This window comes from Aotus nancymaae, unplaced genomic scaffold, assembly GCF_030222135.1.
Source record: "Aotus nancymaae isolate 86718 unplaced genomic scaffold, 86718_ANA_hifiasm-v0.15.2.pri h1tg000002l, whole genome shotgun sequence".
In the NCBI taxonomy this organism is placed as follows: Eukaryota; Metazoa; Chordata; class Mammalia; order Primates; family Aotidae; genus Aotus; species Aotus nancymaae.
Genome location: NW_026988413.1, coordinates 33,439,658 through 33,467,594, shown reverse-complemented (window position 1 = coordinate 33,467,594; position 27,937 = coordinate 33,439,658). Strand labels below are relative to the sequence as shown.

Here is a 27,937-nt window from a genome sequence, read left to right as displayed (position 1 = left end):
ACTTTACTGAATTTATCAGTTTTAATAGTTGTTTGGTGGAGTCTTTAGTCTTTTCCAAATATAAGATCATATCATCTACAAACAAGGATACTTTGACTTCTTCCTTTTTGATTTGGGTGCATTTTTAACTTTCTTTTGTCTGATTGCTGTAGCTAGAACTTCCAGTACTATGTTGAATAACAGTGTTGAAAGTGGGCATCCTTTTCATGCTCCAGATCTTAGAGGAAAACCTTTTGTGTTTTTTACCCATTCAGTACAGTACTAGCTGTGGGTCTGTCGTCTGTTGTATACAGATTCTTCTTTTTTTTAATGTTAAGGTATTTTCCTTCCTTATCCATTTTTGAGGGTTTTATTGTGAAGGGATGTTGAATTTTATGAAATGCTTTTTCAGCATAAATTGAAATGATATCATTTGTTGTTAGGATGTATTATTACATGAATTTACTTGCATATATTGACACATCTTTGCATCCCAGGGATAAATGCTATTTGGTCATGATAAATGATCTTTTTAATGTATTTGTTGAATTCAGTTTGTTAGTATTTTGTTGAGGATTTTTTCATCAATATTCATAAGGGATATTTCTCTGTACTTTCCTTTTTTTGATGTGTCTTTTTTTAGTTTTGGTACCAAGGTAATACTGGACTCGTAGAGTTTGGAATTATTCCCTCCTGTATTTTTTGGAATAGTTTGAGTAGGATTGATATTATTTCTCCTTTAAATATTTAGAAGAATTCAGCAGTGAAGGCATTGGGTCCCAGGCCTTTCTTTACTTGAAGACTTTTATTATGGCTTCAATCTCATTACTTCTTATTAGTTTGTTCAGGTTTTGGATTTCCTCATGGTTCAGTCTTGGTAGGTTGTACGTGTTTAGGAATTTGTCCATTTCTTCTAGGTTTTCTAATTTATTGGCATATAACTGCTCATAGTAGCTACTAATGATCCTCTGAATTTCTGCAATATCAGCTGTAATGACTCTTTTTCCATCTCTGATTTGACATATTTGGATCTTTTCTCTTGTTTTCTTAATTAGTCTGGCTAAAGATTTGCCAATTTTGTTTAACATTTTTAAAAAAAACCAACTCTGTTTTCATTGATTTTTTGGTATTATTTTCTTTATTTCAATTTAACTTAATTCTACTCTGATCTTATATTTTCTTCTACTAACTTTGGGTTTGGTTTGCTCTTGCTTTTCTCGTTCTTTAAGATGCATCATTAGGTTATTTATCTGAAGTTTTTCTTTTTTTTATGATGTAGGCACTTAGAGCTACAAATTTCCCTCTTGGCACTGTTTAGCTGCATCCCACAGATTTTGGTATGTTGCGTTTCCATTAACATTTGTTTCAAAACATATTTCAATTTCCTTCTGAATTTCTTTATTGATCCACTGGTCATTCAGGAGTATACTGTTTAATTTCCACATGCTTTTATAGTTTCCAAAATTCCTTTTGTATTGATTTTTAGTTTTATTCTATTGTGGTTAGAAAGGATGTTTGATATTATTTCAATTTTTGAATGTTTTAAGACTTGTTTTGTGACCTAACATATGATCTCTCCTTGAGAATGGTCCATGTGCTGAGGAAAAGAATGTGTATACTGCAGCCATTTGATGAAATGTTCTGTAAATATCTATTAGATTCATGTGGTCTATAGTGTAGATTAAGCCCAATGTTTCTTTGTTGATTTTCTGTCTGGAAGATCTATCTAATGCTGAAGGTGAGATGTTGAAGTCTTTAGCTATTATTGTATTGAGGTCTCGCTCTCTCTCTCTCTAGCTCTAATAATATCTGCTTTATATATCTGGGAGCTCCCATGTTGGTTGCATATATATTTATGACTGTTAAATCCTCTTGCTGAATTTACCCCTTTATTATTATATTGTGTGACCTTCTTGGTCTCTTCTTATACTTTTTGTCATGAAATCTATTTTGTCTGATATAAGTATAGTGACTCCTACTCCTTTTTGGTTTCCATTGGCATGGAATATCTTCTTCTATCTCTTTATTTTCGTCAACTTGTGTTCTTATGGGGTAAGTCTGTTTCTTGCAGGCAACTGTCCAATAGATCTTGTTTTTATAGCATGTAACCACTCTTTGGATTGGAGAGTTTAGTCCATTTACATTCAATGTTACTATTAATAAGTAAGGACATATTCTTGCTTTGTTGTTATTTGTTTTCTGGTTGTTTTGTGGTCTTTGTTTTCCTTTATCTTTACTTCCTTCACTAAAAGGAAGTTTTTAATAGTGAAGGTGACTTTCTCTAGTGATATGATTTAGTTTCTTACTTTTTATTTTTTGTGTATAGGGTGAGGCTTGGTGTTCTAATGTACTGTGGCTCAGCTAGCACTCAAACCACAAGACACACTCCATCCCACTCTCCCTCCCCTTTCCAGAGGCAATGAAAGCTCATCTGTGTCTGCTGCCACCACAGGTCCATGGGGAGCATTGCCAGACTACCACTGATGTTCTTTTAAGGTTCCAGGACTCTTCAGTCAGCTTGTGTGAATTCTGCCTGGCCTGGGCCTCACCTTTCAGGGCAGTGGGCTCCCCTCCTTCCTGGGACAGGTCCATAAATGCCATCCAAGAGCCAAGTCAAGGAATCAGAGACCTTAAGAACCTGCTTGGTACTCTACACTCTTGTGGCCAAGCTGGTACCTAAAGTGTAAGCCAAAGACTCCTTTACTTTTCCTTCTGCTTTTGTCAACCAGAAGGAGCCTCACCCTGTAGCCACCACAGCTGAGAATGCACTGATTCTCACCTGAAGCCAGCAGCTCTTAGAGTCTCACCAAAGCCCTTGATGTAGTACCTGAGTCTTGCTGCTGGTTGTTCAGGGGCCAGGAGCTCTTTAGTTATCAGGTGATGCATCCTGCCAGGACTGGGTCTTTTCCTTCAAGACAGCAGATTTCATTCTGGCCAGGGTGTGTCTAGAAATGTTGTCCCAAAGCTAGGGCCTGCAAAGGGGGCCAGTGGCCTATCTTGCTGTGGCTGAGCTGGTATCCAAGATGCAAGACAAAGTCCTCCCCACTCTTCCCTCCCCTCCCCTCCCCTCCCCTCCCCTCTCCCCTCTCCCCTCCCCTCCGCTCCCCTCCCCTCCCTGCCCCTCCCCTCCCCTCCACTCCTCAAACAGTAGGAAGAAGTCTTTTTTGGAGCTGCAATCTGTGCAACCTGGAGTTAAGGAAGAGGTGATGTCAGCACTCCCTTAGCTGCCCTGTCTGGTATCCCAATAGAATACATTCCCCCCACACTAGTCCTCTGGCTCTGGACCCTTCAGGACTATGAGTTGTAGATTTTGTGGCCTAGAATTCCTTTCACGTTTATTTTTGGCCCCAGAACACTTTAACCCGCAGTGGCGAGGGTTGTCGGAAGTCAAGTTCCAACGGCTGGGATGGGCACTTCTTCTCTGGCTAGGGTTGGTTTAAATGCTCCCTCGGCATGTGAGCGTCGGCTGAGTTTGGTTCAGTTTTTCTTTCTGCTATGACAGGGCAGCACCGATTTCAATGCTGCACAATTGCTGTGCTCCTCCTCTCCCCACAGCACGAGAATGCTCTGTGCAACATGCTGCCACTGCCAGGGAATGAGGGAGGAGCATCATCTATGATTTTAGACTGTTTTTTCCCTACCTTTTTAGTGCCTCTTTCAATTATATGAAATTAAAAGGTTCTACTGTGACTGCTCACCTGATTTTTGGTTCTTTTGAAGGTGTTTTTTGTAAATAGATAGATGATAAATTGGTGTCCTTTGTTAAATTGGTGTCCTTACATGGGGTACTATCCAAGGAGCCTCTATTCCACCGTCTTGCTCTGCCCTTTTCTGCCTGAGCTGTTGACCCACAAAAATAATGAGATAAATATGTGCTATTTTATGCCAATAGGTTGATTGCCATTTGCAAAGTAGCAGTAGAAGAGAAATACACAGGGAAACTTTGTAGAAGACAGAGTTCCTTGGAAGTAGGGTAACGTGGAGTCGATTTTAGTTTACATGTGAAGGTAAGGAGAAGGCAATAGATTTTAGATATATTTGGAATAAAACACAGGAAATGGAGAAAAGATGTCATATATTGAAATGGTGGAGTCTGAGGGGAAGGTCAGGTTGGCAAGAGGGCAGGAGAGAGGTGGCAGATCAAGCATGCTGTTTTGAGGTGTGCTGATTTGAGATGTCTCTCAGTTTTTGAAGTGGCATGTTGGAATGCAGCTAGATAAGTAAGTCTGAAATTCAGAGGAGAGGGCAGGGATAGAGATATAAAATTGGTAGTTATCAGCATATAGATGGTATTATAAACATGGAAATGGGTATGATAATTTAAGGAGTAATGAAGATTTAGAAGAGAAGCTGGAAATGCACCTTGGGGCACTACAAGTTTTAGAAGTTAGGTAGAAATGTAGGAATGAGCAGATGAGCTAAGCACTTTTAATTCTATCAAAAATCCTAGGCTGAGCGCAATGGCTCACACCTATAATCCCAGCACTTTGGGCGGCCGAGGTGGGTGGATCACCTGAGGTCAGGAGTTTGAGACCAGCCTGACCAACAAGGAGAAACCTCGTCTCTACTAAATTAGCTGGGCATTGTGCACATTCCTGTAATCCCAGCTACTTGGGAGGCTGAGGCAGGAGAATCACTTGAACTGGTGAGCCAAGATCGCACCATTGCACTCCAGCCTGGACAACAAGAGCAAAACGCTGTCTCAAAAAAAAAAAAAAAAAAAGTCATGTGAAGAAAGCATTAAATTTTTATTTTACACAGAAAGAAACTGAGTCTTAGGGGACTAAGTGGATTGCTTAAAGTCAGATTGTGTAGTCAAACTGGATTTTTAACCCAGGAGGAGTTTAAAATACAACCTCTGTTCATTAAACCACCATATCCTCAATTTCAGCTGCCAGGTGAATATAGAAAATGCCATATATATTACAAAACATCCACAGGCTGGAGTATAAACTTTATGTTTTCATGGCATTTTTAAACAACTGTAGAAATGATTGCCCCATAACACGGAGATGTGCTTTGACCTAAAGCACATTTATGCATCAAGGTTGACTCTTAGGAAGAGTCGTTGTCACTGCATGTAACTTATATGCAACTTATGCCCCACTGCAAAACAACAAATAACTTTAATACCCATGAAATACCCAGAACATGGCTTCAAAAGAACGAATGTAGTCTTGGAAATTTATAGCCTTGGAACAGATTTTAGGCATTAAAGGTCACAGTATGCTAGTGTCCACACCAATTATAGACCATTTGACTAATGACAGTTTTGATTATCTCTGAGATAAAGCTACTTTTTCATTTTGTATGTGTGTTCTTCCAGAGGATTTTTTTCAAGATATTAACTATTTATCATTCATGACCCAGGCTGAGATTTTTTTTTTTTTTTTTTTTGAAACGGAGTTTCGCTCTTGTTACCCAGGCTGGAGTGCAATGGCGCGATCTCGGCTCACCGCAACCTCCGCCTCCTGGGTTCAGGCAATTCTCCTGCCTCAGCCTCCTGAGTAGCTGGGATTACAGGCACGCGCCACCGTGCCCAGCTAATTTTTTGTATTTTTAGTAGAGACGGGGTTTCACCATGTTGACCAGGATGGTCTCGATCTCTTGACCTCGTGATCCACCCGCCTCGGCCTCCCAAAGTGCTGGGATTACAGGCGTGAGCCACCATGCCCGGCCCAGGCTGAGATTTTTAACAGCAATGGCAAAAGTAGAAGCAGTGGCAAAACAACAGCTAACATTATTGACAAGTGTCTATGTGCCAGACCCTCTGCTAGAGCCATATGGGCATTATGGCATTTGATTATTTCAATAATGTTGCAAGTTCTAGTATCACTCCCATTTTACAGATGAGGAAATTAATAGTCACAGAAGTTAAGCTTATATATGGCGGGCTTGAAATCTGAACTGAGGTCTAAGTCTGCCATGTCCAAATTTCTCCCATGGTACCAGAATAATTATTACTGAGAAATATATATTGTTCATTTCTACAGTGAAAAATCATAGTAATCTTTGAAAGTGCTTATTGCTAGGTAGTTGTCCCTCGCATGTGAGGGGGAGTGGTTCTAGGAACCCCCACAGTTGCCACAATCCAGAAATACTCAACTGCTGGAGTCGGCCCAGTATAATCCCCATGTATACATGAAAAGTTGGCTCTCTGTATCCATGGGTTCCAAAGCCCTAAAATACTGTATTTTTGATCTGCGTTTGGTTGCAGATGGGGAACGTGTGGATATGGAGAGCCAACAGCATTTATTGAAACAAATCTTCATATGAGCAAACCCATGCAGTTCAAACCTGTGTTGTTCAAGGGTCAACTCTAACTGGTTTATCTTCTTCCTCTTTAATTAGTGATGTAACTTTCTTCCAACCCACTTTCTCTACATATAGATTTCACAGCTGATACCTATAAACTAAAAAATATACTTTGGTAATTAGCAAGCTGTGAAATTTTGTGATAATCTTCCATTCTTGATTCAGTAGATCTTTTGTGTGTATGTTTAACCAATAGCTGTTGTATTTGTTTGATGAGATTGATGCATCAAAACCACTCTACTATGAAAGTAGTAATTGTCTCTAATAATAGTATTTCCCTTCGTAGATTTGTTTTTATATTAAAAGATAATTCAGTTATTTAAATGATTCCCAAGAATAACTAGTACTTCATTATATCTTAATACAGTTCATCTCAAACAATGTTTATTGATCACTGGTATGATTTGGATGTTTATTTGCATCAAATGTCGTTAAAATGTGATCACCAATGTTTAAAGTGGAAACTAGTGAGAGGTGTTTGGGTCATGGGGGTGGATCCTTCATGAATGGCTTGGCACCCTTTCTGTAGTAGAGTTCACAGGAGATCTGTTTGTTAAAAAGACATTGCTTTCTTGTCATGTGATTCCCTTTTGCCTTTGCTAACTTCCTGAGGCCCTCACCGGAAGTTGAGCAGATGTTGGTGTCAGGCTTGTACAGCCCCAAGAACCATGAGCCAAAATACACCTCTTTTCTTTATACATTACCCAGTCTCAGTTGTTCCTTTATAGTAGCACAAAACAGACTAACAAAATCACCTACTTGTGTCCTTTGTGGGCTAAAAGAAGAATAAGACAAGAATTCATTCAGCCATTACAAGCTAGTAATTGTCAAGGGTGATAGTGTAATCCTCAATGTGCGTGTGTGGATAAGACAAGCTTATGGAAGTATAAACATAGGTTATGATTATAAAAAGAGATAAAAATGGTGGTTAAGAAATAACAGAGTTTCAAATGGTATTGAATTCATAAAAGTAGGGAAAGATGTTGACAGAGTTGGCTGGCGTAGGGTCCCCCAGTTCCCTCTGCTTCCTTTCTGAGTCCTGACTGAAAATTAGAGTGCTTTGACTTTTGTGTAACCCAGACATCTGCAGGTTTTTTCCTGGCAGGCTTGAACCCAAAATGGGGACTTGAACATTCCCAGGCACTGATAAAGGTATCTAGGTTTGCTAGAAAGAAACTGGCCCTGGCCCCAAGAAGCCAGATTCCTTAAACTCTATGCCCTGACCTCCTTGCAGTGGACACACCCAGGTAGAACATTCCTTTTCTCTCATTGTTCCTCTAGAGGATTGCACTCTGTAAGTTCTGCTAATACATGCTTTGTACCAATCACCCTGGTATTTCATTCTTCTTTCTTTGGAATCACAATCAGCACCATCTCAGGACTGTTTGGGGCACTCCCTTGTAAAAGTTCCCCTGCTGTGGTTTTGGGGCAACTCCAGCGATGAGTTCAATGGAACAAAATGGCTGATTTTTCAAGAACTAAAGTAGGAAGTAATAGCTTCATTACAGGATAGTATTTATTAACGGTAGTGTTAGAAAATATTAGTTGGTGACTGGAAGAGTGTATCAGTGGAGCAAAAAGGGATAACAATCAGGTAGAGAGCATTAAGCAAACAGGATTTTCCTCATGGAAAAATGTAATGAATTTGTATAATTAAAACAAGAGGTAATAGAACAAAGACTATTTCCAGAATGCCCTGTTGCAAGGATTTATTAAAGCTAATGGTGAATTAACAATAGAGGAGTGCAGGAATTTAAGAATTTAGGTGCCACAGCTACTGCCAGATTCTAAGAATAAGCATGTCAGAAATATTTCATACTTTATAAACATCAGCCATCATCCTACATGCCTCTCTTCTATCACTGTACAATCCCTGACTCATCTTCCATTTTGAAAATGGTCTTCTGGCTTTCAAAGTACTATATACTTCTGATTCCTCTCCTACCTCAATTAACTTTGCTCATCCTCTTCGTTATGACAGTATTTCATAAGAATCTATCCATGTCTCAATTCTTTTAACATTTTTTCATATGTGACCATTTTCATGCTCAAAAATTTAATATTTGCCTATATAGATACTCAAATTTATAACTAACTCAAATAAGGCATTTGCAAATGATTGCCGAAAGTCACTTTGTGGCTAGGTTCACACCAGGCATTTAAATGTATCCAAATTCAAATTTATCGATATCTCCAGTGAACCTGAACTTTCCCATGTCTTCTCAAGAAGTTCATGTCATCACTATCTATCTGACCTTATGGACAAAAGTCCCCAGAGTTGCCCTAAGCCCTCCTTACCCTTAAATCCTCATAACTAATTATTCACACCCTTCTGATTTTGCAGTGTCTTGAGTCCAAATCCTTCTATCACTTCACAGCTAGCCTAGTTCTGCCTTTTATCATCGGCACTTTGATCACAGACTCCTAATTGGTTTCCTGTCTCCAGACTCTTATAGCGCCAATTTGCATACTGTAAACTATGCAAAACATGCACAGACTATGTCACGCCTCCCTAAAACACCCAATGCAGACTTTTTGGTACTTTGATTTAATGAATTATTTTCATTCCTTTTCTCCATAAATGTGGTGTTTACCTCTTTTAAGATTATTCCAAGTCATATGGTCGCATTTTCTGTAGTAGCCAAGGTATGTGGCACATAACTACAGCCCTCTTTTAAGACACTCTTCTGTGATGTTTCCAGGAAGGTAAATTTTAAGGAGGCAGCCTTTGGTTTTGGTCTTCAATCTGCTAAGCTGAACCTCAACTTTCTCAACTCTAGTAGTAACAATAACCAACATTTATTTATTTTATTTTGAGACAGGTTCTCACTCTGTCACCTGGGCTGGAGTGCAGTGGTGCAATCTCAGCTTATTGCAACTTTTACCTCCTGGACTCAAGCCATCCTCCCACCTAAGCCTCCTAAGTAGCTAGGACTACAGGTGTACACCACCATACTGGCGAATTTTTGTATGTTTTGTAGATACAGGGTTTTGCTATGTTGTCCAGGCTCATCTTGAACTCCTGAACTTAAGCCATCTACCCACCTTGGCCTCCCAAAGTGCTGGGATTATAAGTGTGAGCCACTGCACCTGGCCAACCAACATTTATTGAGCCCATACTTTGTGCTAGGCACTAAGTGCTACTTATTTTATGCAAAATTCAAAACAGTCCTGTATGAGAGAGATCATATTATTTTCCTCATTTGTTTGGAAGGGCAACAGGCTTTGAGAGCTTAATAATTGTCCAAAGTCACCCAGCTGGTGAATGAAAAAGCTGGGATTTGAACACAGACATTTTAACTCCTGAGCATATGCTTTTAATCACTGACTATATACCACCTTCATAGAAAGGATGTAGGATATAGGTACACTATAATGTATGTAAATTATCTGGCAAGAGCTCAATACATCTCTCTACCTTCTCACCTATAGGTCAAAAAATAAATGTTTCTAGGTTTTTACATTTTAGTGGTTTTTCTCATATGTAAGTTTTGTCTAGACAACCAGATGAATATTCTTCCTGGCAGGTTTTCTTTCTTGCATTCTACAATATAATTCAAAACTGTGCATTGCACATTGCCAATTCTCAAGAAATGTTTGTTAATTGAATAAATGAATGGAGGTCTGTTTTTATTTGTATTGAATAACTTTTAGCTTTCTCAAAATTGATTGTTTTTGTTTCCTTTATGTAAAAAAATATAAAATACATTGTAAATATTATTACATATATACATTACATACAAAGAGATTGTATGTAAAACATTATATGTATGTCAAAAGAATAAAAATATAAGGCTTCAAAATATGTTACATAATTTCTTCCTCTAAGTTTATTTGTAAGATGACACCTTTCTCTAAATGTCAGTGATATGAAGCCATTAACTCTGAAGTTTTATGCCTCCTTTGGAGCTGAGAGGGATCCAAAATGAAATTGTTCAAAAGGATCATTGGTATTACTCTAAAAGATGACAAGTGGTATCAAGAGTAAAAGGCGACATTATTGTAGTGGATATGTAGATAAAGAGCTATTTCTCTCCAGCTCCAAAGATTTGAAAAAGTACACACACACACACACACACGAATTTTAAGCTTCTATAATATTTTCCAATAAAATTTAATACATTCCATTTCTTTATTGCCTTGAGATGCTACCATGTTTTGTAGGGCCAACATCTAAGCAAAACTTCAATAAATATCTCACTTGTTTAATACTATCAATTATATTTTTTCACATAAGGTTATTTTCCCTTCTATTCCAGTATTTTATATCATAAAAGGACTCTTTGAGTTTTTTCCAGTTTGCATGTAATTCCTAATGTAAAGACAACCTTTTGAAGAAAAGCATCATTATGTTTCAAAGTATATTTTAAGCATTCTCTAAATTTAAAGGACTTTTTCAGCAAATCTCCATGATTAGGAAAAACAGATTAAACAACTAGTGAAAATAGTTACTAAAACCTTTTGCTCAAAATGCTATAATGTTCTTAATCTGTCATTACAAATAGATTAGTGCATTCAATAAGTAAAAGTTAAAACAAACTTTGGTTGATATATTCTGGAAGATCACAAGACCAAAACAACCTCAATATGAATTACTTTGACTGTATCAAGTAATTTCATGGGAATGATGGAAACCAGCAGTTCTCTAATATCAACCAAGATGAAGCATAAAAATTTGGCCTAGATACTAGAAAAAGAAATTCACAGAGGGGAACTACAATGTGGAATTTCTTCCCTTGGAAAATTCATGAGAAATGATATAAGTCATTTTCAAAAAGAGATCAGGTGCATTTCCTGTCTTGAATTAGAGGATACATTGGATAAATCCTCTCTGGTACTGTGAATTTCAGAAGTCTCTTATTTATAAACCAAAAGTCTTTTAAAGTTTTCTTTCTAACTCAGTAATTGGAGTGTATATGATGGATGTGTATTCATAGAAACAATATTCATAGAGGTCTGTGTAATATTGATCCTAAACTTCCATACCAGCGTTCTTTGAACACAAACACCCATTCTTTCTAGAAAGGAGATTGACATTCTTTGAGTCATGGATTTCTTAGAGAATCTATTCAAGCACAACATTTTGCAAATAATTTCGGAGAATTCACAACGTCTATGAATCTACTTTTCAGAGAGTAGTTTTCCTGCCTCTGAACTCTATTTTTTCTGTGAACCCACATCCTGTTCCTAGGCTTTCTCAATCCTGTCCATCTTCTTAGAATCCTGATTATTATCTGTTCTTTTAGTGGAACCAGTCTGAATGCTCATATGACACCATGGACTTTCATACTATTGTTTCAATGATACATAGTGCAAAATATTTTTACATAGTTTACTTCATTTAGTTCTCATAATAAACCTATAAACTGTGACTATTTTACATATGAAAAAAATTAAGTCTTGGGAGAATCATGTACCTTTTTGTTGTTGTTAAATTCTCAATGTGGCTGGGTGCAGTGGCTCATGCCTATAATTCCAGCACTTTGGGAGGCCAAGGCGGGTAAATTGCTTGAGGCCAGGAGTTTGAGACCAGCCTGGCCAACATGGCAAAATCCCATGTCTTCTAAAAATCAGTGGGGCATCATGGTGCATGCCTATAATCCCAGCTACCAGGGAGGCTGAGGCACGACAATCGCTTGTACCCAGGAGGCGAAAGTTGCAGTGACCTGAGATTGTACCACTGTCCTCCAGCCTGGGAGACAGAGTGAGACTCTGTCTCAAAAAAATAAATAAGTAAAGTAATTCACAATGTAAGTACCTGCAAATTGAGGATTTTTTAACCCAAGTGCTCTACCTGTTGTGTCCACAGAGTCTCCATTTTTGCATTGGATTATCATCACAGTTCCAAACATATTAAGAGTCATATATTTGTTTGTAGACTATTACTGACATTTATTGTAATTGTTCAATCTTTCACCTCTTTTCTGAATTTCAAAGCCAAGCCTTCTGTAATTAATACCTCTGTTCACCATTCATTATTTAAGTTCAAATATTGGTCCCCAAACTCTACACAAATTGTCCCAACAAAGTAATTCCTTTCACTTTAGTTAACTACCATTTGTGGTATTGTTTTCAATGAAAAACGTTTTCCCTGCCTATTTAGAGTGGTCAGCCAAGAGTTACATCCTCTGAGCTGACCTGGGAAATCTGTTGGCACAAGTTAATTCACTATGCCCTGAATATTTAACTCTCAGTACAAAGGAAGGTCCGTAGACCTATAGATGTCCTGAAGGGAAACAAAAGAGAGTTAAAATAACATCTCTGTACTTGAATTCTCTGAATCAGGTAAGAATAATTTTTATAGTTTGTGTGCTGCCCGTATGTTAAATCACCAATCCAATAAGGTTACTTACGTATTGAAATGCTCAGCAAAGATCAGGTTGGTGGAGGTACCAGTGATTGTTGTCAGTCCCCCAATAGTAGAAGAGTAAGCAATGCACAAACACATAAGTTTACATAACATGTGGTCCTTCTTTGTTCGATATTTGGTTCCCATGCCTGAGTTCTGTTCAACAACAACAAAAAAGTACCATGAGAACTGTTCTAGATTTGTTATGGACTGAATGTTTGTGTCCCACCACCCCAACCAATTCATATGTTGAAACCCTAACTCCTGATGTGGTAGTACTTGGTGATGGGGCCTTTGGAAGGTACTTAAGGTTAGTTAAGGTCATGAGGATGTGGCCCTGGTCTGATGGGATTGTGTCCTTATAAGAGGATTTCTCTCTCTGCCATGGAGAAAGCTACAAGAAGGTGGCTGTCCGCAATGCCAGGAGAGAGGCCTCACCAGACACTGACCCTGGCAGACCCTGATCCAGTCTCCAGATTTGTGAGAAATAAATTTTTGTTGTTTAAGCCCCTTAGTCTGTGGTGTTTTTTTATGATGATGTGAGCTGACTAATACAGCATTTATCTTTCCATCAATAGAGATGTAGCAATAAAAGTATCTAAACTTAAACCACTGAAATATTTTTAAAAACCAAATTTCATTTCCTCATCCTTCTTTCTTGTCCTGTACCAAACTCTTCCCTTATGTCTTCCCTTCTTACCACTACTCCCAAAGCTTTTCATTATTTTTCTGTTGATACTGGCACATAGTCAATACAACCCTAAACTTCTTTTGGAAGCGTTTCCCCACCTACGCATGTTAATGAATGGTTCCCAGAGGATATTACTCCTGAAATTGAATGTTTTCAATCCCATACACCTCAGCATTGAGAGATAAAGTCAGTGTCCTCTTTGCTCCCCACTCTCTCGTCCAGAACATTGATCCTCTACTCACACAAAAATAAATCCATTTTTCTTTAAGGATCATATAACTTGGATATCTCTTTCTCTCCCCATTCCTTTGACCATTATATTCCAATGTCCTCGTCACCCACTGCTGTCATTTAAGATAACATTTGCACTCAGCACACAATCATCTTCCTTACTCCAAATCTTGTCAGTGACTGAATGACTATACTATGTTCATGAATAGCCCTTCAAATATCCTGGTGTCACAGATTTTTGGTCTCACTTGCAACAATTTTCACTTCTGTTCCACCTCAGTCACCTCCTCCTGTAGTTATACTTTGGACAGTGGTACATCTTGAAACGGTTTCACTTGGGGAATCACTAGTCCAACTGTAAGTGTTTTGTTTAAGAGACGACTTTCTAGGGTGTAAGCCAAAAGCAAGTTCATTCTTTCTCTCACCCATGACCCTGTAAACACACTTTGTTGGTTTGAGTCTTCCTATTCCTATGGTGAAATTCAAAGAAGAACCAATAACTTTTCTGGTGACTTCATTTAATTAATAGTTTTTCAGTTACGTTTAGTCAGAAGAACAGCTTTATTTCAGTAGTTGAAATAAACAGTGCCCTATTTAATAAGAAGAATCCCAAATTTGAAAGTTAATCATTCTCTTAACCCCTAGATCAGGCCTGCTTGAAAGCCCATAGTGGGAAGGAGGTTTGTGAATTTGGCTTTCTCTCTCTCTCCTAGTTCCAATTCTCCCCACTTGCTACACTCAGTTTCTAAATTTTCAATATTTGGAATGTCAAGGGAAGAACAGGATCAGTGAGGAGTGGTAAGGATTAGGAGAGGTCTTATTTGACTGTGTATTAATTTTAAAAATGGTATTAGTACTTTCCAGGCATGGTGAGTGTTTGAAATGACTCCATCTGGTGGGCAATTTTATGAGATTTTATTAGACTCCCATACTCAAATAAGAACATCAGATTGTTGTTCTTTCTAGGGAGGTAATGCACATCTTCTGCCTGGTGTCATATGACATACTCATGGTGTCTGCATGTAATAGCCCACCTCGTTTCTTTATGTTCGGATCCACTTATGATATCAAAAATCCCTCTTGGAAGAAGTTGCCTTTCAAATGATCCCAAATGACACTCCTCCCACATGTTTCCTACATATGGTCCAAGGGAAACAGTCACCTCTGCTCTGTTCTCAGTGAAAGTGCAGTTGAAACTTGATTAAGGTAAGGAAATTCAGCCGACTTTTTACTTTCTAATTTTTTAAGAATGTGTCAACGAATAATCCATTGACCTTTTCTAAGTCTAGGGTGGTAGATATCAAGTTCTGTAAGTAGTAGTTTCTTAATATCTATCTCACCTTGCTACGTAGGAGACTCTTCCTTTCTTCTGTCTGTGATGGTACAAGTGGCAGGGGGTGGGGGCATTGGGGAAATACTCCAACTTCCTCCATAAGCAGACTATCTCTCGGGCTTCTCATTTTAAACACTAAGTTTAAGAGTCTAAAACTGGTTTTTGATCACCTCACTTGCAAGTCCTGTAGAAATGAAATGCAAAAATACCTAAGGTGTGTGCTTGATACTATAGTTACTCAGGGATAGAAAGAATATCATTTTACCATCCCAGTAAACAAAAAATTGGTACAGTTATCACAGTTTCTTCTTCCAGCGTTGCTGTTGAATTAATTCTATCTCTATAGTCCTTCAACTCCATTGGCAAATCTAGGTCAGTGAGGTACATAGTTATGCCCAGTTACGCTCCTCTCCTTTCTTTATTTCCATCCTTATTCAGTTTAGATTCCATGGTAAACTATTTCAACAAATTTTCTTAAAACTCCAAACTCTCTTTCTTGTCTTTTCTTGAGTGGTGGTTATTTACAAAAATTCCAACTGATTTATAAACCCAACCATTGTCTTTCTCATGTCATGTCTGCCCCTGAGTAGCCAGCCACTGTTGCTAAAAATTACATGCACAGTAGAGCAGATAGGATTATCCATGATCACAAGTATCCAGTGCTGTATGATGTTGCACCTCTACCCTACTGTGTTTACATAACTCTACTGTGTTTATATAAGTCTGCTGGGTTTACATAACTCTTATCTTTACATGTCCCTCTTAATGCTCCTTCTCAGTCTTTGCAAGTAGGTGTGCCTCTTACGTCACAGAGAAAATAGAAGCCAGCAGACAATGGCGTCAGTGTGAAATGTAGAAACCTACTTGCATTTGCCACATCTTCTCATTATATAATTAATAAAGTAAATGTTTCTCCTCCAACTTCTTGTTTCTGGACCCCGGTCTCAGGTATTCTCAGAAACCTTCCACTATAGAATATCGAAATTTTCATTAACATTTAATCATTTTTGAGTCATCGTTACAGAAGAAAAACAAGAAAGACTTCTTAACCCTCCTCTCAAGTAAACTATTGCCCTACCTCATCTCTATTTTCACAGCCAAACTACACGAAAGAGTTGTTTACATTCACTAACCCCATGTTCCTAAACACTTCCATCCAGCTTGTCTCCTCATTCTACCCACAATGCACTTCCTGTGATTATCAGTAATCTCCTCAGTGCTAAGTTCAATAGGAACTTTTCAATCTCAACTTTGCAGACCCCTTAGAAAGCATCTAAAAGAGTTTATCTCTTCTTTTTACTGAAAAAACTCTGGTTTGAGTTTCTGCAATATCTCACTCTTCTGGTTTTTCTATCTCTGCCTGTTTTTCTGTCTCCCTTGCCAGTTTTTTTTTTTTTTCCTTCCATCCTTCCTTGAAACTGGAATTTCTTTAAACTGTCACAGGCCCTTGTCTTTCCTTCCCTAATGTTTCTCTTTTAAGAATATCGTTCATGTTAAAAAAAAAAAAAAAAAGAAAAAAAAGAACATCTTATTTTTATTGATTTAATGACCGTTTTTATACTAGATCACCAAACTTCTGTATTCTGCCAGGCTCCTCCATCTAAACTCATGTGTCCAATTGCCTGTTCAACCTAATTTGAGGGCCAGGCACAGTAGCTCATGTCTGTAATCCCAGCACTTCAGAAGACCAAGACAGGCAGATCACTTGAGGTCAGGAGTTTAGACCAGCCTGGCCAACATGGTGAAACCCTGTCTCTACTAAAGATACAAAAATTAGTTATGCGTGGTTGTGGGCACCTGTAATCCCAGCTACCTGGGAGGTTGAGGAGGGAGAATTTCTTGAACCTGGGAGGCAGAGGTTGCAGTGAGCTGAAGTTGCACCACTGCACTCCACACTCCAGCCTGGGCAACAGAGCAAAACTCTGTCTCAAGACTATATATATTTGTGATGTATAATATATATATATATATTCCAACTGATTTGTAAATATATATATTTTGAATGTCTTCAACAAAACTCCAATCTAAAAATGCTGAGAACTAAAGATATTACATCTTTTGTCGAACCTAGTTCATCAGGATCACCCATATAAGCTAATGTCATCACCATCACTATAATAACAGAGTGTCCTTAGCATGTAATAAGTACTGGTCCAAGTTAAAATCAATTAAATGTTTTAATTAATTTAAGTCTTACAGTACAATGAGGTGGGTACTATTACAATGTCATTTTATAAATGAAAGACACAAGACAGGGAAGTTAAGAGAATTGCTCGAGGTCCCAGAGCCTGAAAATGGCAGACATGGGTTTTGAAATCATGCAGCCTTGCTTTAGAGCTCATACTGTCAGCCACTTTGCTATAACATATTGCTTGTCCTCCTTAAAAACACTGTCTTTCTCATCCCACCAAATTCTGTCAACTGTATTTACTGAAATATGCCTTGACTCGGTTCAATTTTCTCCATCTCCACTGTTGTCACCCTGGTCTTAGTCAACATTATCTCTGGCCTACGTTAATGAAATAATGTGTTTAATTATTTCATCAATTCTTGCATCAATTCTTGCCTATTATAGACTCATTCTACACACTACAGCCTTTAAACAAAAATCTAAATGTAGTTAAGGAATACACAAACACCTATTATCTTTTTGTCTTCTTGTATTTGTGTGTTTCTTAAATACATTTGTACATTTTTTTTTAGGCTGCCTTGTATAGGAAAGGTCACAAATAGGCAATAATTGATGCAAGGACAACCATAAAGAAGTTATTACAGTAACTCAGAGCACATTTTCTTTATTCATCATCTATCAAGGGATACTTAAGTTGTTCCCATATCTTGGCTATTATGAATCATGCTGCAATGAATATGGGGAGGCAGATATTTCTTTGACATACTAATTTCATCTTGGGGGTACATACATCCAGAAGTGGGATTGCTGGATCACATCGTACTTCTATTTTTTCTCTAATTTTTTGAGGAATCTCTATATTGTTTTCCATAATGGTTGCACCAATTTACATTGCTACTACAAGTGTGCAAGGGTTCTCCCTTCTCCAGGATGAATAGAAGAAATGCCATGTTTATCCATACAGATAAGGATGCTATTTGAGACATTATAAAAAGATCTTTTTGAAAAGTCGAGATAAGGAAAAAATTACTACTCACTAAAAGTCATGATAGATAAGAAAATGGCATTTAGCATGGCAGGGTCAGGTGCATTGGATTGTAATTTACCTTTTACTTTCTAATTAACTTAAAGGTCAGCCTCCAAAGGACTCTATGCTTCACCCAAAATAAATTAATTTACAAACATCTCTGTTTGCCTTATATTTTATACATGGAAATGATTTGTATTTTCCATAGGATAAAAAAATTCCATTGAAATTTGACACAAAATAAATTGTTATGTAAATAAAGTAGGGAAATATGTTTAAAAAGTCTTATGAGTGATACAAAGTGACAATTGAAATTTAGGGCTTAATGTTGAATAAATCTATAGGAAAGACTTCAAACACAAACCAGAAAGTGATGCATAATTTGAATATTATTAAATTGATAATAAAAAGCAATCTTAAAATATGTAATGTTTATATGATTTCTCTTTGCCACCTTAAAACTTTCAAAAATATAAATAAAGAACAAATTGGATTTCATATAAAAGCTTAACTGTAAATATATGCATATATAGAGAATTATTAAAGATATTGGAACACATAAAACAAAAAATCAAAACAGAAACAGATTAATATGTTTGCCATGCTTTATGCCTTATGAATTAGCCACACACTTTTTATTAACAAGAACCTTTAACATATACATTATTGCTACTGCCCATGAGCTGATGTTTACTCAACTATCATTGACAATTTATAAAGGCATTAAAATTCAGGGTAAATTTGAATTCTACAGTAAATGCTAACACTAATACATCACAGTGCAAATTAAAGGTTAAGAGGAGGAGTTTTTGAGATGGGATGGTGAATGCACCTTTTTTTTTACCTAGCCAGTAAGCATGGGCTCCATGCATTCAGATTTATTGTTATTTTTACCGAGTGCTTGTTTTCACTGGTCCTCACTGGAATGAACTAGTAGAAGAGATGATACTGAAGTAAACGGTAAAGCATGAGGACCAGAGGGACAGCAGTAGAGGGCACTGAGCTGAAAAATAGGGCCCTTAGGAAAGCGTGAAATGAGCCACTAATTGAACCAACTAGTGGTACAGAAATTATAAAAAGGGGGCAGGTATCACAGCAGATTAATCTTCAGTCTTCTGCCCAGATAATAGTTTCAGCCTGAGACCAAGGATTTAACCCGAGAGAGGGAGTTGGAATAAATCATTTGGGGTAAAAAGTAAGATTCTGATGCAGAGGGCACTTAGGTTTGCAGATATCAGGACAATACAATAATCACTACAATCTCCATAAGTAGAGGAGTAATTTCGTGTGTGTGTGTGTGTGTGTGTGTGTGCCTGCACGTGTGTGTGTGTATTTCATCCTAAAAGTTTGGGAGAATAAAAGAATTCCAAAGCAAAGAGGAGAGGAGGAGCAAAACATCAAAAGAGGTGAAACTGAGGATTGCCAATAATGACGTGGCCAGGGAAAACCTATTGTGCTGAGGTGACTACAGGACATAGTCACAGATACATTATTAATGAAAAAGTACTTGTGTTATAATATATAAGGAGATTTATGTGAAATGAAAAGTACAAAATTATGTAAATTTTTAAAACAGTATTTCTACATATATACATGTGTCTGAAATGTAATATATTACATTTAATTTTTAATAATATGATATATGTTAATAATGTATTATATTTAATTTATGATAATATATTTATATATATGGCTGAAATGAAATATATCAAAATATTAACAATAGTTATTTCTTAATTATGAGATTAAGGGTATCCTCCACCTTCTTGACACGTTTTATAACTTTTATAGCCAGAAATAAGGTTTTCTTAACATATAAAGGAATGATAGACTATTAGAGCAGATAGGTTAGAGATTATCTGGTATAAAAATCTCATATTTCAGAAGAGCAAAATGAGTCTCAAGTGTGACCCAGCTGATTACTGCAGACTTGAAAGCAGAATCCATGTCTGTGAGTTCCCTCTCAGTAAATTTCTCCTGTACCATCTTGCCTTCCAGATCACTTTACTTATGTGAATTTTAAAACTTGAGTTCTATTTCATACTGCTTTTACCACAATGGTAACCTATTGTGTTTTTATTCAATCCCTCTGTCTACCATACATGTTATTCCACACAAATATTTGACATCTAAGACCTTGTGAGTATGCCTTCCACATCTTCTTCCAAGTAACTAAAAAATTTTCTATGAGGACATGACCAAATGTGGAATCCAATGACATCATCACAAGGGACCTGTCACAACAGAAATCCTTCAGGTCCACATGTAACTCACTATTGCCACCTGGTGGCAGCGACTGCAGATTTCCTTCTCAGCTTCCTTCACTAAGTACGTATACTTTTTATGTCTCTTACCATCCTCCAATTATGCTCTGTCATCATTTTGCTTATAGTGCAGAATTCAAATTTTCAATATGTTGTCTAGAGTTCCATTAACAGCTAGAAATATGATATACATTACTTTTCCTGCCCCTTCTGTAAGTTAGAATATGTATTTCCCCTCTTTCACCTGCTTGTTTTTGTTAAGTGCATACTACTGAATCAGTCCCAGATATTTCCTGGTTGCTTAAACATTCCCTCAGAACAATCAAGTGATAGGATACCTAATTCACATCAATATTCTACCAATTTTATTGTCTTGGTGACATCTCTTTTAGGGCCTCCCTTCCTGTCCTAAATCTAGTCGTTTTTTTTTTCTCTAGAACTGCAAAGAGCTATCTAGACTTAAATCTATCCTCTTACTTCAATAGTTTGACTGGATATTGACTCTAGGTTGGAAATAAATATTACTCAGGATTTTGAAAGCAGTTTTTTCTGCTGTCTCTAAGTAGTGTTGCTGGGGAGAAGTACTCAGCCATTCATATTTTTGATCCTTTGTAAGGAATTAGTGTTTCTTCCTTTTTGAGAGCTTTTAGGGTCTTCTTATAGCATGCTGAAATCTCAAAGATTTTAAAACAACCTTCCCCGTGTGGGTCTGTTTCATTCATTTTGATGACATTTAGTGAGTCCTTTAATCATAAAACTTGCACTCTTCCATTGTGGAAGCTTTCTTGAATTTTTTATGTCCTTTTCTCTTTTTTCCTATTCTTTTTTGGAAACTCCTCTTATTTTCTTAATCCTGTTTCTTTCTATTTTGTCTACGGAATTTTTCATTTATGCTTTTATATCCTTGTATTTTATATTTATACTTTATATTTATATATTTTATATTTTTGCCTTTTTGATTCTCTTTTATAGAATGCTGTTTGTATTTCATAAATACAATTAATTTATTTGTTTACCTCTCTGATTATATTAATGATATTTTCTTTTTTTGTGGTTTCTTCTTCTTGCACAGTCTCTGTTTCCTGCAAATTGCTGTTTTTTCTTTGTTTGGGACTCTCTCATAACTGAAACTTTTGTCCGATATCCAGGAATTTGTGGTTGTCTGCTCACATTTCAGGCAGTGAATATCTATGTAGAAGTTCTGCACTCATATTTTGGAATTTGTTGTTGCCTGTAAGCTTCACTATAATGTCATCTAACTGGGCCTCTTTTTGAGAAAAATTCTGTCAGTGTTTTCATCTTTTCTCTTATGCTGATTGTGTTCTCCAGGGAAACATCATTGGGCCTCCTGCCTGCTGACATGTATAAGGCACAGACCTGGCCAGTGGGGGTAGAAGGCAGGGTTCTCCTTGTTCTGCTTATAAACTATCACTCAGTACCCCTATTTTCTTTGTGACACCCTCCCCTAACCCAGAACTGGATCTGTTTCTCCTTACCCCATTTTACCACGTCTAAAGATTTTATTTCTGTTTGGTGGATTAAAAGCTGTTGCATCCATGTGGATTTGGGGAAGAAAGCAGAAGATTTAGCTGCTTCATGAGCAATTTTTTCTTCCTCCTACTTTTCAACATTTTAAAAACGTTGAACCCTGCTGCTATGGAAATTGAATTGTTTACTGGCTTTTCTTACCACCAATTTAGGATTTAGCTTCCATGGGATTACTGGGGATAATGGGGTTATTTTCCACTCATCCTTTTACTTGCCAGCTTCCAAAATGATTTTGTTGTCATGTCTTCTCTTGATGTTCATATAATTTTTACAATGACTTTGAAAGTCTATTTGTTCTTGTTTTAATGAAGACTCAGAACAGTGGTAACAAATGGGCCTATTTAACCTGCCGTCTTAATGGAAGATGCAATATTTATCTTTTTACATTAAAAATAAACGAATTCATATTTACTAATATTTAATGCCCACTTTTGACCTTGGTGCTTTTGTGGTCCATATGTTGGTAGATGATGTAACTAAAAAGGGAACAGGAGAGTGGAAGCTCCATAGTGTGCAAAAGAAATGAGACAGTGGGAACCTGTCCTTTGTGTCTGCATATTGAGTTTAAAGGTGCTCAGTTAAGTGAATAACAGATTACGTTATTTAATTAAACCAGCCTTCCTATAGTGTTCTAATGGTTTTAAATGTCTATAAGAACATTATTTCTGCAAAGAAATTATTGAATAAAAGTAATATATAAGTGAATAGAAGAAAATGTAGGAGAGAATCTTCCCCTTACTCCTGGTATGAACTCATCATGAAGATCTAAACAGTAATAACCTGAAGAATTCAGAGGAGTTGATAGTAAAATTGAAGTTACAAATAAGACTCTTTGAAACAGAATTTATATTCACCATAGTTAATAAAGAACTGTTACATATTGTGAATTTGGATATGTTTATAAAGTAATAAACATTTATTGTGTGTGTGATGAATAGAGAGATATTTAAAATGTAGCATAAGGACATGAGGCATCTTTATTAATAAACACTATTTTTCAGAAATGTTCAAAGTTATGATTAAATCCCGTATTTACTTACAAAATGTTATTGCCCTAAATGTTAACTATTTGGAAGCTTCCCTTATAATTTCTTAGGAAAAAGTATGTGGGGTGTGTGTGTGTGTGTGTGTGTGTGTGTGTGAGTCACTGAGAAAAATCTTGTTCTTTCTAGTTGTAAAAATGACTGAAACAAAATATAATAACACGGCAGATTTATCTATCCAGCAGCATGACAAATCAGATTCCCTGCTGAATGAGATGCTATTGAAATATTAAAAACCATCTTTTAAAGTGCATCAATATTTTTAAAGCTGGATTTAAAATAGGATTTCAGTTTATCCCATTGCAAGAAGAGCTTGGTATAAAAGATATTGCCCCAGGCCAAATGTGTGTGAGGAATCACATAAGAAAACACACATAAAGCTGGTATCCTTTGCAGGAGTAGAGAGAAAGGAAATGTCACGCTGACTTAAAGGAAAACAATATTCCCTAAAAATTCCTAACCATGAGCATTTTTCTTAAAGAATAAATTTATGTTACTCAGTATTAAAAAGAAATAGCAATATAATTGAAAACTCTCACAAGCAGCTACAACACAGGACTTAAAGAATTTCCATCAAAGTTTTAAAAAAAAATTTCAATGCTTAAAAGCACAAAACATGCAAGAAAATAATTTAATAAAATGAGAACCAGCAATAAACAAATAAATACTAAGTAAAAGGAAGAAACCCACAAGGACTTCAGAGCTATTAGACACAGACACAAAATATAAATATATTTACATATGATTAATAAAATTAGAAGAAATTAAAAATATGAAAAAGATCATAAAAGTTACCAAGCAAATCTTAAAAAGACAAATAAAATGTATATAAATTAAATTTAACAATTTAAAAGCTCAGTAAATAGGTCAAAATAGATGTAGCTAAAGAGAAAATAAGCTAAAAGATAAATCAGAAGTTACTATTTATAATAAAGTTCAGCAAAACACAGAAAAGAAAAACAGATGTTAAGAAGCTTAGAATATACAGTGAGAAAGTGCAGCATGTTTAATTGGAGACTCAGAAGGAAAGAATACAGAGAACTAGGATGAGGTAACTGAATGTTAAGAAATAACACCTGATAATTTTCAGGAATTGTTGGAAAAGATCAATACACTGATTCAGGAGAAATATTCACTTAGGTATAGCAAAGTAAAATTCTATCACACACACACACAAAAGAGAAAAGATTGCCTATAGTCTTTTGATAATTTGACTGATATCAATGATATTTGATAATTTGACTGATATCAATGATATGAGTGATAATTTGACAGATAGCTAGCTGACTTTTAAATAGAAAAAGGAAGGCCAGGCCGGGCGCGGTGGCTCAAGCCTGTAATCCCAGCACTTTGGGAGGCCGAGGCGGGTGGATCATGAGGTCAAGAAATCGAGACCATCCTGGTCAACGTGGTGAAACCCCGTCTCTACTAACACAAAAAATTAGCTGGGCATGGTGGCGCGTGCCTGTAATCCCAGCTACTCAGGAGGCTGAGGCAGGAGAATTGCCTGAACCCAGGAGGCGGAGGTTGCGGTGAGCCGAGATCGCGCCATTGCACTCCAGCCTGGGTAACAAGAGCGAAACTCCGTCTCAAAAAAAAAAAAAAAAAAAAAGAGAGAGAGAAAAGGAAGGCCAAAAGGCAATAGAAATATATAAATATATTTCAATGTGCAAATAAAAACAGTGACCCATCTAGCACATTATAACCACAAAAACATGTTTCAAGAATTATAGAAATCTTCCTATCAAACAAAAACTGTGGATTTAACACCAAAATCATTCTCTGAAGTATATTCAAAAGGTATATTCTAGAAGAGGGAACATGACCCTCCATGTGGGGGGGGGGGTCTGAGAAGCAAGAAACAATGGTGAACAAAGATATTAATAAATATGTGTATAACTCTACAGAGCACTGATTTTTTTAAATAATACAATTATATAATTTATAGAGGAATAATAGACTAGAACTGAAAAAATGGAAAACAGTAGTATGGAAATAGAAAGGAATGGTCTAAATTAAAATATCCTAGGGTCTTTACACTGTTCAGGGAAAAAAATGTATTATCTTTAAATTTTTATATATTAAGTAGACATTAACGACTGAATTATGTCCCTCAATATTCATATGTTGAAGCTCGAACACTAAAAGTGATTGTGTTTGGTAAAGGGCCTTTAGAGAAGTAATTAAGTTTAAACAAAGAAGGGTGCCTAATCCAACAGGGCTGATGTCCTTATAAGAGCAAAAGAGACTAGAAATCTCTCTTCCTGCTGCATGTGCACAGAGGAAACAGCATGTGAGGAGACAGTGAGAAGGTGGCCTTGTACAAGCCAGAAAGAGAGGTCTCACTAGAAACCGACCCAGATAACACCTTGATCTTGTACGTGGCTAGCCTCCAAAACTGGGAGAAAATATAATAGATTTTTATTGTTCGAACCACAGTTCTGTAGTATTTTGTCATGGCAACCCTTGCTGCCTAATAATATAGTAAAATGATTAGGAGAACTAAAATAGACACAAAGTACAGATTATAGAATACACCCATATGAGTGTATGAGCATGAAATAAAAAAGAAAACTGCATAGGAATGCAGGAAGGAAAGACGGAAAGAATATTTGGAAAAAATAAAAATCTGGCAGTAGAAATTATTTTAAATATATAATGTCACAAATCATTTAAATAGATAAAACATGTCAGAGGTAAAAATTTTCAAACTTAAATAATAAAAGAGATACACCTAAAACATAAGGTCACAGGAATACTGAAAGTGAAAGGATAGAAACGCCAGGTAAATATTAGTCTTTAAAACAAACAAACAAAAAAGCTGGTAGTGCCATATTATCAGCAGACAAATCAACTCTAAGACCAAAAAAAAAATTAAGATAGATGAAGCAGTGCACAGCAAAATGATAAACGGTTAATCAATCATATACATATAAACATTCTAAATGGGTTCCAAATAACATAATCTAACAATACTGCAGAATCAAAACTGACAGAACTGTCAGAAGAAATAGACATATCCACAAGATAGAGGGAGAGTTTAACAAAACAGTCTCATCAATTGCTGAATTAAAGAGACAAAATGTGGTCAGATCACAGAGATTTCAGAAGCACAATTAGTAACTTGATCTTACAGAGTTTTGGGAAACATTGAACCTAATTAGTTGAAAATGTACGATTCATTTTGAGCACAATGAAAAATACTTATTACAGTTGACCATGTGCTAGTCCAAAAAGCTGCTTCAACAAGTTTTGGAGAACTCATACATAGGCCTCAGTTTCTAATCACAGAAAAATTGTTAGAAAAAATTTAAAAGTAGCCAAAAACCTAATTTATTTTAAATCTTAAAACACATTTCTAAGCATCTTTTGAGTCAAATAATCTAGTATAATGGAAATCAGAAAACAGAAATCTGAAAAATATGGAAAATAGCTTAAGTAATAGAAGAAAATTCACATCCTTAAATCCTTATTGGAAGAAAGGAAAAACTCCAAACTAATAAGGTAAAGGTCAAATTTTAAACATTAGCAAAAGAGCAAGAGCATAAATACACAAATAAGGTAGACAGAACAAAGTAATAAACTATTAATAATAATGTGAAATACACATTATATAGAGAGGATGAAAAGAGGCAGAAGTTGGTTCTTTAACAAGTCTTGTAAGACTAATAAAATAGACATAGTTTGGAAAGATTATTTGAAAAATGTTTTAAAAGCATGAAAAAATTAGAAATAAAGAGATATAACTATAAATACTGTAGAAATTACATAGATATAAGAAAATATTATAAACAACCACACACTACTAAAGTTGACAGGGAACACATAAATTTCTTTTTTTAAAATGCAACTGTTTATAGTTGAAATAGAAAATCTGAATAACCTTAAATCCAGGAAAGTAATAGAATAATTTTTAAGTACATATGCCTTCCACTTTCTCTTTTCCTTGAGCAGCTAGCTGGGATACTGAATGGATGGAGGGAGATAGGGGAGCCATCTTGAACTACAAGGTTCCAGTGTTGGAAATGGCAAAGAAGAGAGAGAAATAGTCTATCATGGTGACGAGGGGGCCACCATGCGAGCCTATTTTTATCTTGTTGAAACTTTTGCTATTTTTAGTTTTTGTTGTGGTGACCAATCTATACCTTAAACTAGTGTAAGTGGTAAAACAAAAGAAAACAAGTGAATGATTAACACCAAATTTTGGACTACAGCTAACTTGGCAAGGGGGTGGGGGTGATTGTTACGAAGAAAAAGAATCAGAGAAAGGCTCATGTAGATTTTAGAAATCATTATGTTCTGGTTATTAAGCTGGGATGTGGTATACATCATCTTATTCATTTTATTCTTTAAAATGTTTAGTCACATTTTATAAATGCCCTATATACATGAAATATTTCATAATCAAAATACAGAAAAATCAATTTGCTAACAAAATAAACATATTTCTTTTTAAACAACAACAACAACAAACCGCTAGAAGATGCATAGGAGAGCACTGTTGAGTATTTCAAGAAACAAAATACAGTATTCAAATAAGTTATATAGTGCAGGAGATTTATTGTACAGTTAAAGTACAGATACCTTTAATAAGGCTGAGCTTATGATATTTGCTAGATAATATTACAATAACATAAAATGTGAAGAACTAGATTTTTGTAGATATATGGGAGAAATTATATTGTCAACAGTCAATAATTTCTTTAACAGATAAATGTTTTATGAGAACACAACTAAGAATGGCCATCAATTGAGATAGCACTTTGACTCTAATAAAGCTTGAAATCTGGAGTGAGGGCACGTTCACAGGTTGTTGCTGTGATTCCTACAGGGTGTGTGGTAGTCTCCCTCTCTCTCTTTACTTAGTTCTTCTACAAACATTCTCTATAGACCCCTAGATGAAAGAAAGGAGACATCTACGTTGGGTCAGGTAAGGGTTGCGCGGCACTAATTACTGCCTTGGCCATCCAATTTCTCCCAGTTTAGGAAAATGAAAGAATAATGAAGGAGACCCAACTTTTGTTTG

At 36.2% G+C, this 27,937-nt stretch overlaps 1 protein-coding gene across 1 annotated transcript in view; it reads right to left on the bottom strand.

Moving 5' to 3' along the window:
- The window catches only part of SLC13A1 (solute carrier family 13 member 1), a 97,706-nt gene that overhangs the window by 27,022 nt on the left and 42,747 nt on the right, over window positions 1–27,937 (bottom strand). The window contains exon 7 of the mRNA XM_012474117.2: window positions 12,648–12,799. Coding sequence (XP_012329540.2) covers window positions 12,648–12,799 — 152 coding nt within the window. The remainder of the gene's footprint in view (window positions 1–12,647; window positions 12,800–27,937) is intronic.